The 13531-nt window shown below is 51.8% G+C and overlaps 1 protein-coding gene across 3 annotated transcripts in view; it reads right to left on the bottom strand.

Moving 5' to 3' along the window:
• PDE9A (phosphodiesterase 9A) overlaps positions 1-13531 on the bottom strand; it is a 140587-nt gene that overhangs the window by 39309 nt on the left and 87747 nt on the right. For all 3 annotated transcript variants that reach the window (XM_045284749.1, XM_013005356.2, XM_045284750.1), the window contains exons 5-6: positions 9739-9793; positions 8643-8713 (exon numbers count right to left, since the gene is read on the bottom strand). In XM_045284749.1, coding sequence (XP_045140684.1) covers positions 8643-8713; positions 9739-9793 — 126 coding nt within the window. The remainder of the gene's footprint in view (positions 1-8642; positions 8714-9738; positions 9794-13531) is intronic.

Raw genomic sequence — 13531 nt, 5'->3', positions numbered from 1 at the left:
CATGAATCTGAAGAAGACTTTATAGATTGGTATTGGACATAAGAACTAATATCGGACTTATGGACTTGATCTGGGCTGGGCTGAGATGTTTTCTTAATGTACAATTATTCTTTCTATAAAGCTCTTTCTTATACACATGAGTGTCTAGGCATTGTTTGTCTAGTCTACCCAGACGCACACACATGGCCTCAACATGCTCACATGGCTGAAACTCCATGCTAATCCCGTGTTCGGGGCAGAGCTGTCTTTATCACCCACTAATAATCATGCCTCCAACCATACCCTGTGCTCCGTCTGCAAGGGCAGGCCCACGCTGTGGTGTTCCTTGCTGCCTGTGATTTTAGAGTTGCTGATCTTGTCAATATTTTTTGGTAGTTTGGCTACAAGATTGGGGTAAGTAGTATTTATGAACCTATCATTCTTTTTTTTGCGGGCAAAGTAGTAGTTTGTAGGAAAAGAAGGAGAATAATTTTAAAAAGGCTTCTGCTTGGTTGCTGATGCCGTTGCAACTAACAATGTGGTAAATCATTACCTGACATTCCACTAGACATTGCAAGATAATTTTGTGGTTAGCAGTCATATACTCTAAGAAATATTACAGTTACACAATTTGCAGGTAGGTCTAGCACATGCAATTCTATGACGACAATTGATCATTAATTACTAGAGAAATCTGTGTGCTCTGGTATGGGGGGACCCAAGGGGGTGGGGCGGGGCAGTGTAGACACCAACCCTCAGGACTCCCCGGCCTCCGACTGTGTTTCTGAAAAGACCTGGACAGGCAGTGACCAGGGGGCTCGAGAATGGAGACAGGTGCTAGCTTTGCACGCCCCCACTGGTTTGCCTAGGACTTTGGACCAGTGGTTCTCAACCTTCCTCATTCAGCAACCCTTCACATTGTGGTGACCCCCAACCATAACATTATTTTCGTTCCTACTTCATCACTGTAATTTTGCAACTGTGATGAATCGGGTGACCCTGTGAAAGGTTCGTTCGATTCCCAAAGGTCGAGACCCGTTGCTAGACCGAGGTGGGCACCTACATCTTAGATCAGGGAGCTCAGCTGGCGGAGTGGGTTATATGCGTTGGGCTGCCAAGCCCGGGTCAGCAGCCGGAAACTCTAACAGAGTTAGTCACTCTAACAGAGAAGGGTGAGGCTTTCTCTTCCCAGAAAGGTTTGCTGTCCTGGAAACCCACAGTTCTGGCCTGTCCTTTGGGTTGACGTGAGTCGGCCTCAACTCCATGACAGTGAGCTTGGTTTGGGCAGGGATCCCCTGTCCCAAAGTGAAACAGGGCTCTCCACCCAGCCCAACGCTGCTCCCTGCTGACTTCTCCTACCTAGGCATGGAGCCTCAGACAAACTGACTTGCAGCTTTAGAATCTTCTGGAAAATCTGGGCGATCCTTTCTTGGACTTTCTGGATCGACCTCTTGCGTATCGTAGGCTGTGAAGGAAAACCTTCAGAGGGATTTCCTAAGGGAGACACTGGTTTCAGGGGTGGGGACTCGGGGGCAGGAAGGAGCTGAGCAAAGCAGTTCTTTGTCCACCTGGTTGAGGAAGCCACAGGGCGTCCCTCCAGCCGTGGAGCTACTGACCATCCCTTATGAGCGGTGTGAATCCTGCTGTGTGGCAGCACCTCCTCCAGGGGCTTGACTGGAGAATTTGCATAAGGCCTGTTTTCCAGCCACAAGAGGAAAAGCAAGGCTTGGCTTCGGCTCTCTAGGCTTTGGGCTTGAACTTTGTCCCCAAGGGGTCATCTTGAGCCCGGCTCATGTGGTAATGTTTAGGTTCTGGGCCCAGTCCGGGGCAGAGGGACAAAAGGTGGATGGGGCAGGGCTGCCCTGTGGCCTAGCCCCACCGCCTTGTCCAGCTGCCAGTCAGCCAACAAGGAAGGAAGGAAGGGAGGACAGAGCTCTGGGCAGCCTGAATGTCCGACCAGGAAGCGACATGAGGCCCAGTTGTGCTCTTTGTTTATAAAATGACCTCTGACCTATGGGGAAGCCCGGCCTCCTTGAAGCAGGCAGAGAATTTACAGAAAGGCTTTGGAAATGCATCTAGAGAAGCGGAGAGACTCCGATTTACATTTATATTGATATCTGAGTCCAAAGAATGACAGATTTGACATGCGCAAAGAATATATAGGAAATTCCATTCCAAACACATGAGGAAGTGCTGGTCAGTCCTCTCTTCCTTGTTCCGGACAACGGACAGGGAACACTGCAGGGGAACTGACGCATCTGGGTTACGGTGCTTCTGAAGAACACCGAAAGCCCCACGGAGCCAGAAAGACCCACAGAGCTGGCCTGTCAGAAGTACAGCCAGAAAGCTCTTTAGACGTGAGGATGGTGAGATGTTGTCTTACCCGCTTTGGACATATCAGGAGAGACCAGACCCCGGGGAAGGACATCTGTTCTGTAAAGCAGGGGGGCAGCGAAAAAGGAGCCCCTCAAGGAGAGGGAGGCACACAGTGGCTGCAGCCCTGGCTCAGCAATCACAACAACTGTGAGGACGGCACAGGACCGGGCCGGTGCTTTGCTCTGGTGTATGTAGATCGCTGTGCGCCAGGACTGACCGAACGGCACCCAACAGCCATTCCAGCTGGATGCCTGCTTAATCCTGAGAAGCCGAAAGCGCTCACCATGTTCACATGTACCAAACAGAGCAGCGTGTGGAGGGATGTACACATGCCTGAGTGTGTGTAGGTGGGGTGCACATAGATGTGTGTACATGAGTGCGTATGTGTGTGTGCGCGCGCACTTCCCTCTGTATGTTTATATGTGGGTGGTTGTAGGTGTGTGTTCGAGGATCCATGGGTGTGTTTCTGGGTGTTAACATGTGTTTGGACCTGGGTATTTGCATGCGTGTGTATGTGAGTATACATGCAGGCATCTATGCGTATCCTTATGTGCATGTACCTGTATATATCTCTATATTTAGATACATGTTGATTATACATGTATATGTCCCCGTGTGCATTGATTCATATATGTAATGTGAGCATGTCTGCATATGGGATGTGTGTTAGTCTGGGTTGACTAGAGAAACAAATCCAGAGATAGTCATATGTGTGTAAGAGAGAGTTTATATCCAAGAGTAATTATATATTAAGAAAATATCTCAACCCAGTCTGGCTCAAGTCCATAAGTCCAGTATTTGTCCATAAGTCTGATATTAGCCCATATGTCTGATACTAGTCCATAACTTACAGACTCACGCAGCACATGCAATGATGCCGAAAGCAGGAAGATCACAGGCCAGTGGGTGAAGTCTTGTGGAAGTATCTCAGCACTGGCGTGGGTCTCCACGTGGCTCCTCCAGCTCTGGCTGTGTGGGCTCTGGCTCCATCTACATGGCTCCATGTATCTTGTCAACAGGAATGTCCAGCAGAGAGAGTGTGTGTCCCGCCTCCAGAGAGGAGAGCAGGACTTCCCAGAATCCTCAGGAGAAGGCCAGGCCCACACAGAGACCTCCTTGGCTATGACTTGATTGGCAGGCTAGACTCTACCACGTTGTTCAAGTTGAGGGGAGATTATGTAACTGCTACAATATGTGTATATGTATATTAATGTGTCTTTATATGTGTGAAGATGTGCACATGTATATGCGTGGTGCATGCCATGTGCTGGAGCACATATGTTTGCGAGCATTGACAGGTCTCTGTGTGTGTTTACAGGGGCCCTGGTGTTAGCATTTGAGGCTAGCTGCAGAGTTGGTGGTTCAAACCCCCACCGATCCATGGGGAAAAGAGGTTGTCTGCTTCTGTAAAGATTTAGTTTCAGAAACCCTGCATAGAGCGACTCTGAGTCAGAAGCGACCTCGTGGCTGTGAGTTGTGTTTGTATGTGTGCCGGCATGCATATGTAGATGCATTTGTTCTCTGTGTGTTTTCATATGTGCTTGTATGAGTGGCTGTCTCTGAGCCTGGGACGGCAGCGCAGCTTGGGGCTCATGCCCAGAGGCCTTGCTGGGGCAGTGGCCTGCTTGTCTCTAGCAGCTGTGCAGGCGCAGGACTGACCTTCCGAGCACCTCAGATGGGCAATTCCCCACGTGGCTGAAGGTCCCTGCCAGGCCCAGTCACCCCATCTTGGGCTCCAGCACCGCGTCTTGTCAGTGCGGTCCATACTTAGGAGTCCAGCCTGGCCAGCTTGCTAATCAGATGCTGCTGGAGACCAGCTAGGGGTCAGTCAGAAGACCAGGAAAGGGAAGCCTCCAAGACTGGTGGTCTTCAGGGAGGAGGAGAGCCTGCCATCCTGGGTACAGGAGCTAGCCATGTATACGGCAGGCATTGGCACTAGCGGACTGGCACCTGGGGGGAACCCCACTGCTTCAGCCCCAGTTGGCCACTACCCGTGCCTTGCCTATCCCACAGCTGTTAAGCCCTCATTTTCTCCCTCCCTCAGGACCCATGCTCCCCGAGACTCAATTTCTACAGCGCCCAGGCCTCCCAGTTCCTGGTCCTTAGTCAGGCTAGCCATTAGTCTTTGGGCAGCATTGCTTGTGCTCGATGTTAACAGATCAATTGGAGGTTTGAACCCATTCAGCTGCACAGCAGAAGAAAGGCCTGGCAATCCGATTACAGAGAGATCATGGACAAGAACACCCCATGGCGTAGTTGTACTCTGTGACCCACAGCGTCGCCCCGAGTTAGGACCTACTTCACTGCAACACGCCAGGCTTTAGAAATCAGCAAAACTGACAAAGATGCACTGGACTAGCAAAAAGCCAGTAGCCTTGATCTGTGCCGATGAAGTGGGGGTGCCTGACCAGGGCCGTGAGCCGGGGCTCAGTGGGATGAAGCGATGCTGCTGCGGTTTACCCCGGTTGATCTCTGCCCCGGAGCACGGCCCGAGAGGAAGGACATCTCTCCTGGGGGAGAGTCCAGTCTGGAGTATTCCAAGCGCCAGGCAGGCCAGACGAGAAGGGACTATGGCTACAGAAAATTCCCAACCCCCAACGAACTCAGTGCCTCGAGTTGATTCCGACTCACAGCAAAGGTATAGGGCAGAGCCAAACCCCCGTCCCTTGCGGGTTTCCGAGGCTGTAAGAGTCTTTACAGGTGCAGAAACCTCGTCTTTCTTTTGGACAGCAGCACGTGGGCTGGATCCTCCAATCTTGGGGTCAGCAGCCCAACTGTAACTCGCTGTGCCACCACAGTAGAGGACAAAATAACCACGCATCTCAGCCAGGGATCACACACCACGCCCAGTGGGGTGCCTTTTCCCCCGCATGGGAACCTGGACCGCTTCTGTCGCCCCGGCCGGCTATGAACGTTTTAAGTGAAGATTGTGGCAAAGGGTGAAGCTGGCTTCTTGGTGGGCACTGAGAGAAGAAAGCAGCCCGGAAGAAGCTGGGTGGCGCTGGGGCCGGGGAGCTCAGAGCACCGGAGCCCTCCTTGGCAGGGCATTTCCACGCTGGGGTTTGCTACGGTGACTCCGCTTCTCTTGCGGCAGATGGGGATTGATTTTGGGAGCACAATTTCCCCACTCTCTGGCAGCACTCCTGCCCAAATCGGAAGACATCCCTGCTCCGTGGGAAGCTGAGCTGGTCTCCCTGCATGACAGATGGAAAGACCTCTTGTTCTGTGTTGTGAGCCGAGGAAAACACCTGCCACTGTGCCGATTTCGACTCACGGTGACGGTGTGTGACAGATAAAACCCTGGCGGCACAGCAGTTACGTTTTGGGCTGCGCACTGCAAGGCCAGCCACACTGGAGACCCCCGGCGGCAGTGTGGGAGCAAGGTGGGGCTTTCTACTCCACAAGGAGGGACTGTCTCAGAAATCCACAGAGGTGGTCCAACCCTGTTCCGTAGGGCTGCTTTGAGTCGGCCACGACTGCACGGCAGGGTATTGATTTTTCTTTCTTGACATCTCCACAGGAGCGGATTGCCAGGCCTTTCTTCGCTGGTGCCACTGGGTGGATTTGAACCAGTAACCCTCAGGGCAGTCGTCAATCACATACTTGCTCATGTCACCCAGGGACCTGGTCATTGGTTGAGTCGTGTTCTCCAAAAGGATCTGCCCGGGTCCTAATCCCTGGACCCTGTGCATGTGACCTTCTTTGGAGATGGAGTTAACTTAATAATCTCAAGGTACCATCATCCTGGCGTGCGGGGAGCGCCTGTGCAGGTGTCCCAAGAAGAGAAACGGGGGAGAAGGTGGACGGAGAGACTGGAATGAGGCTGCCACAAGCCAAGGAAATACGGAGCCACCATGAGCTGGAAGGAATTTCCTTTGGAGCTTTCAGAGGGAACATGGTGCTGCCACACTTGGTTGTCAGACTCCTGTCCTCTAGCACAGGGGGAGCATCCATTTCTGGTGTTATAAGCCACTCTGTTCGTGGTGCTGTATTTTGGCAGCCACAGAACTCCCTTGCACGTACTTCCCCAGACTTCCTTTGCAGGGAGGGCATGGGCCCAGGGTCCACTTTGTTCCTGCCTTTAAATCAGAAGCCAGTGATGTGGAGAGGTGGCATTATGGCTATAGTCGGGCTGTGAGGGCCGAGGGGACCACTGGGACTCTGGCAGTGTCTGGGCTCAGGCAGGATGGCCATGCTGCCACCCTCGGAATTCAGCATCTCGGGCATCATTCCTGCTCTCGGCCACAACAAGCCCTCAAGGTGGTCCTGGAGCTGCCCACAGTCCTTGAGCCCCAAACACTGTCTTTCTGTTGCTTGCAATGGCCCGGCCTGGTGGGTCAGCCTCTTTTCTCACCTGTGTCTGCAGTCCACCTGTGATCCCCGGTTCTTGGCAAGCAGGTGTGCAGGAAGGGGCATGCCACCATCAGACAGGGCAAGAGGGCTGAGGGCTGCTAGTCAGGGCCCCGGACACTGGGCCTGGGTTGATTCGGTTTCTAATATGCTGCATGGACTTGGACAGCTCGTTTAACCTTTTTGTTCCCTGGCCACTCACCATCCAGAGGGGGAAACAGAGCTGCTTTGAAGCTCAATTGAACCAGTACAGTGCATCAATATTACAACAGATATCAGGTTTCACATTACTGAGATGGAACTGGCTTTTGGATCGTCCTCATGTTTTTTTTCCCCTTTGCAGAATTATAAGAAATTCAAATGACGAGAGAGACATTCAGCAAGTCATAGGAATCTAAACCAGCGGGGTTTTTTTGGCCACGCTGTGCCCTTGAACAGCCTCATGAGTCCCCTTCTGAGTATTAAATGTGTAACTGTCTTCAGTACCTAGTGCTGTGATAGGAGAATACTGCAAACGGGTGGCTTTCAGGAACAGAAAGTTATTTTCTCACCGTTTTGGGGGCTAGATGTCTACATTCGGGGTGCTGGCTCTCGGGGACGGGTCATCTCTGTCAGCTGTGGAGGCAGGCCCTCGTCTCTCTGAGCTTCTGCTCCGGGCACTCTTCCCACGGCTAGCATGGCTCTCCCCTGCCCACCCCCACCCCCTGCTTCTGCGTTCCAGCTTTCTTTTAATCTCTTTCATGTCTCAAAAGGAGCCCTGGTAGAGAAGTGATTAGGCGTCGGGCCGCTCACCCCAAGGTCAGCTGTTTGAAACCACCAGCAAGCCGTCCCGCTCTCTACTCATCCGAGTGGCAGTCTCAGAGACTCACAGGGGCAGTTCTACTCTGCCCTGTAGGGTGCTGTGAATCAGCATCGATGTCATGAGGGCCATGAGGGTTTTTGGAATTTTTTAAGGTTTCAAAAGGGGTTGACTCAATATATACCTTACACAAACCCCGTTCATCATGAGAATCAAAGTCAGCCCATTGCCAAATGGGCTGATAACCCAGCAGAGAGATCAGGGTTCACTGCTGCATGTGTCTTAGAGACACGCAATTCAGAACAGTGACCTGTTTACTAGATGGGAGCTGCCCACGTGCTAACCTAAAGATTCGAGCTAGAGGTCCAAATTCACCCCAGAGGAGTGAGAAATCAGCGAAGAACCCCAGGCACCCTCTAGCCACTCTAACACACAGGGCGGGTGGCCAGCCTTCGAAGCAGGCTGAGTGACGTGGCCTCTGTTTCGTGGTCGACGGCGGCCTTGCCGCTGGCCGACGGCTTGCCTGGCTGTGGAGCTGTGAGTTGGGCCCAGAATCGGGAGGCACGTGGAAGTCAGGCACGTCACCCCTTTTGTTGCGGGAGGGGGCAGGGGAACAGCAGAGGAGCAACTGGCCATGGGTTCCCTGGGGCTTGGTAACTGGATTAGACCTGGCAGCACTGGTCTCCACTGAACGTGCGGTGTTTCCACGGTCCCTCAGTGGTGAGTGGAAACCACGGGGATCCGTTTTTGTGGACACGTTCCAGATGGCAGGGTGTGGGCTGGGGGTGGGCAGGTAGAGCATGTTGTCATTTATGTAAAGAGCACACACACACACACACACACACACACACACGGGCACTCCACAGAGGGAGCCTAACTCAAGAGGGCTGGCTGCCTTGGGGATGCTCTGAGCTTTCAGCTGGGACTCGGGCATCCTCAAGACAGGGTTGACTGCGAGATCTTGTTACTTCTACATCGGACCTGTTGGCTCGCCACCCTCATCACCTTTGTTACCAGCCCAGGTTGTTAAGCATTGCAGGAAGGGAAGGCTTACCTGCCGCCTCGTTCCCCCTCACCCGCCGCCAAGGGGCCACTGTTCTAAGGTGGCAAGAAAGCCTAGAAATGAAGTTCCACTCACATTCGACTCGCTTCTCTAGCGTGGCCAGGTGGTTTGCAACTTCAGCCTTCAGCTCGTTGATCTTGAACGCCCTGGGAACGGAGGAAAGAGGTGAGACACACTTGATCTACAGAGCCCCCAGCAAAGGCCCGGCGAATTCCTAATGGGGGGGGGGCACCGAGAGAGGGCCACTGCTGGGGTGGGCACAGGTGCTACCAGTTGCTTATCAGGAGCTTACAATGTTGGGGGCTGAGGGAGAGGCAGACACCCCCAAATCATATCATTGGGCATTTCCCCCAAGAGAGGGCATAGCGGCTCGCGCCGGCAGGGGTGCGTCTTCCTGCCCCACTCTGGGCTGGGGGTGCACACGCGGGGAGGATGTGGTTCCTCTGAGCTCAGGCCGTCCCAGCCCGCAGACCCTGCACCCCTGGGCACAGGCCACCTTCCAGGGGACACCTGCTCTCTCAGGACATCGATCCACTCAGTTCAACAAATCCCGAGCTCCCATCGTGCCCGCTCCCCTATTTTAATCACCAGGGGAGTCACAGACGCCGTGACATTATTCTGAGAAACAGAACATCTTTACCTCAGACTCCACACGGGAGCTCAGAATAGGAAGGAAGTCCCACATCGACACCGGGCCTCAGCAAGAAAACTTACTCTTCAAAACCTGACTTGTGCCGTGAAAATATTTGATTTTTTGGAAAGAGATTTATGGTTTTGTTCTTATTTATCACTATTATTTAAAAAACCCAAACGGTGTCATTTCCTAGAGGTGGCCAGAGGAGCCACCCGAGAGCAAGGAGAGAATGCTCTTGCTTCAGTTTCTGACTACCTGCTTGGCATGGTCTGTGGTCCAGGGGCCCTGTGGTCTGTGGTCCAGGGGGCCCTGGGGTCTGTGATCCAGGAGGGCCTGGGGTCTCTGATACAAGGGCACCCTATGGTCTCTGATATATAGGGGTGTCCTCTCTGGACCCCGCTCTAGTTGGCTGCAGTAGGGAAACAACAGCAGGCAGTTTCCTGCCAGGCTTGGGGCAAGGCTCCCTCCTTTGCCATCCAAATGGAGGCCACCCCACCCCTCCTGGCAGCATGCCAGTATGGGCCAGAGAGGCTCTACCTGGAGAACTGCTCCGCCACCTGGGCCAGCATGGTCTGCATCAGTTCTTCTTTCTCTGCAAACGAAGAACAGAAAGACAGGTGGAATGCGGGCAGGGGCCAACACTGGCGGGCTTCCCTGGCCCGAATCCTGTGCTTCCTGGGGCCACGGCTCTGACACGTGACTTGAAAAGCTGCCTAGGTTACCTGGAGGGTCACTGGCCTCACTGTCAGGTGTCCAGGGGGCTCCTCTGGGCCTGCGACTTTCCTGCTCGCCTTCCAGCGCCCCGTCTCTCCGTGACTGTTCCAGTCCCATGGGCCTGTGCTTGCAATGGTCTCTCAGAAGCATGTCCAGGCTAGTGTCCTTTATGGCTGGCCCCAGCTATAAACGCTGGTGGGCTGGGGCTGCCACACGTAGGAGGTTTCCACTTGGTGCCTCGGTCCATTTTATGGGTGGTAATTGCCATGACAAAGTCAGTGCAGGGCATAGCTCAAGTTCAAACACACGGTGTTCCCATGGCGGGCGCCACCGAGAGGATGCTGGCCCGGTTAAGCCAGTTTGTCCTTTGGTTGCCTGGCTTGTAAAACTGGGCTGGGCGGCTGGTTTTGCAAGGTTCACGTCCTAGACTGCATACAATCAATCACCTGCCTTCCTGTTTCCTGGTCATGCCCAATGGCTACCTCGTCAGGTGGTGGAAAGGCTCACAGTCCTGATCTTCTTGGAAACACCACTCAGGTGGCTAGGAAGAAAGACAGAGCAGTCCCCTTCTGGAAATAGCTCCCGGAAATGCTGCGGACTGCGGCCGAGCATTGTACCACGCAGGGTCGGGAGATGGGCCTTCTTAGGCACACCATGGCCACAGCAGTGGGTGCGAGCTCCCCAGTGATCCTGAAGATGGGGCAGGGCCATCCGTGCTTTGCTCCTGACACACAACGCGCCAGACAGCCATCCATAGCCCAACAATATCAGACTCTTGGGAACGGAGACTGCTCTGGGTTCCCGTCGGCCATTCGTTCCTGCCCGAAAATGTCTTGACCCGACGCAAGCCTGAGTTCTGAGTGCCTGCATCTTCTGCGTGAACTCACACCTAACCCTCTACAAGAGACAGAGCGAAATTTGCCGAAGCAATCCAACAAACAAAATCGCATGAGTCCAATCTGGCAGGCGGGGGGGCTCAAAAGCTGGATATATCTGTACCCCCTGGCCCAGGGTGTCCCTCTTTCTAGGATGTGATCACATATGAACAAAAAGACCGATGTTCATCAGGAGGCTGATAGCCTCAGGGAACGGTCATAACCTGTGTGTCTGTAGAGGGGGCTCGGTTAACGAGCGCTGCTCCATCTCTGCTGTGGAATCACGTCAAGGGGTTCTGGGAAGGTCATGGAAAACTGAATTCAGGAATTATGGAATTTTTCCATGAACTATTTGATGTGTGTCCACCGCCCCCTCCCCCCCAAATATTCTGCTATTTAGAAATAGTATCTTGGAAAATATTCGTGTCTGTGGTTCAAGTGAAAAGTAATTCTCGAACTGGGATATGGCTTTCATTTTTGAGAACATATTGGGAAAGTGCATTACAGATTAATAATAGTAATCTTTCAGTTATCAGATTACATATGATGATACATAGATGCCCTCGGGTAGTGTGAACATCGAAGGCACTGAACTGCTAACCCAAACCCTGCAGCCTGGAGGCCACCCAGAGGTGCCTCGGCAGAAAGGTCCGGTGCTGCACTTCCACAACTCCACCAATCAAACACCCGATGGAGCACAGCTCCACACTGACGGCCACCCACGGGATGGCCAGGAGCAGGGCATGGCTTGCTGACAACCGGCTTGGATGACGTAAGATACTTTTCTCATTTTGGCTTTCCTGTATCTTACATGTGTTCTATCATGAACATACACTAACGTCATAAAAAGAAACCTCAAGTCATCAAGCTAAACTAACCCACTGGGATCTTATTCCTTCGCCAGCCACCTGAAAGGGGGCTACCACGCACTCCAGACATCCCTCTGGATTTCACGCTTCATGTCTTCAGTCGCAGAAGAAGAAGCATGTTTTGTCACAGCTGTTAAAACGATGTGTCATCCAGGAAACGCCCATAGAGTTACTGGAGCCTCCACCATCTGAGTCTGCAAGAGGGGGCTGTACCTGCAAAGACCCCCCTGGCAGGACCGACCACCTGTGACAAGACTTCACAGGCTTCCGGGGTGGAGCCCTAGCAGGATTTTAAATCACTCACTCTGAACCCTTTGGCAAAGACAAGGTATCGCATAACCATCAAGAGTTAATCTCAACACATAAAGAGTTATTCTCCAACTCTTGGGATAAATTTAGAACTCTATCACGCAATCAGCATTTATGGAGCACCCACCTAACATCAGCAGAACACACACTCTTTTCACACACCCGAGAGGCAGACATGAGACAGACGACACCCTTGGCCAGTCAACAAACCTCAACACGGTTAAAAGACTCCAAATCATACAGACAGTGTTCCCTGACCAAAATAGAACCAGCCAAGGTAATCAATAACAGAAAGAGGAAGATTTCAAACACTCGGAAATGAAATAATACACCTGTAAGTAATTTGTGGGCCAAAGGGAAAGCTCCATAGAAAAGACATCAAACTGAGTGAAACTGGAACTCTAAGCCACTGAGACTGTAGCTGGGGGAGCAGCTAAAGCAGCGTGAAGGGGAACATGTATAGCAATGTACGTAGAGGAGAAGACAGGACATCTCCAATGAATAATCTAAGGTCCCGCTTCCACCTTGACCACAACAAAGGGCAAAGTAAATCCAAGCCAACTAGAAAGATAAGAGCAGAAACCAGTGAAATTGCAATGAGGAAAAAAAAAATCAGTGAGACAAAGAGCCGGCTTTTGAAAAGATAAACAAATAATTGGGCAAACCCCTATTAAGACTGGCTGAGGAAAAAAGAAGACAGATTAGCAGTGTGAGAAATGAAAGAGGAGACAGTACTACGGATCCTGCAGACAGCAGAAAGGTCAGGAGGCAGATATGATGAGCAGATAGGACACAGGTGAACAGGGCAGTTTGAAACAACAGACCAGATCCTAGACAGTCTGAGTCACCACCGCTCACATCGCATGAAGTAGATTGTTTGAACATCCCTATAACGCTTTGAGATCGGCACTGATGGTCTAGTGGATTACACACTGCACAGCCGCTGCCAGGCCAGCGGTAGCTCGAACCCAGTCTCCCCCCAGGAGAAAGATGAAGCCATCCTGCTTCCGCAGAGATTTACACTCTCGGGACATTTGGATACGTGGCTGCTCTTAGTAGGAATCAGCTCAATGTCAGTGGGTTTGGTTTGGGTTAGAACTATTTTTAAAATTTAATTTTTAATTGAAAACATTCCCCCCAACACAATTTCTAGGCTCAGATGGTTTCCCTGGAGAATCCGACCAAATGCTTTAAAAGGATTAACAACGCAATTCCATTCAATCTATTGCAGAAGATAGAAGAGTGCTATTCAATTTGAAAAGCAAAAACAAAAACAAGGCAAACAAAAAACCCCCCAAAAACAAAGAATGGGAAGAAGAAAGACTGCAGACCACTGACGCTCACAAATCCAGATAGATAATCCTTATCAATATATTAGCAAGATATAAAAAGAATTAATCATCATGACCAAGTGGGGCTTATCCCAGGAATGTAATGCTGGTTTCAAGTTTTGAAAACCAATCAATCTCGGCTATCAAAAGATATAGCATCTGGGGTCTTAAAAGCTTGAAGGTAATCAAGCGGCCATCAAGCTCAGAAGCAACAAAGCCCACATGGAAGAAG

Source organism: Echinops telfairi, unplaced genomic scaffold (genome assembly GCF_000313985.2).
Source record: "Echinops telfairi isolate 266 unplaced genomic scaffold, ASM31398v2 ScPeMD7_7469;HRSCAF=8507_0, whole genome shotgun sequence".
NCBI lineage: Eukaryota > Metazoa > Chordata > Mammalia > Afrosoricida > Tenrecidae > Echinops > Echinops telfairi.
This window is presented reverse-complemented; position numbering and strand designations above follow the sequence as displayed.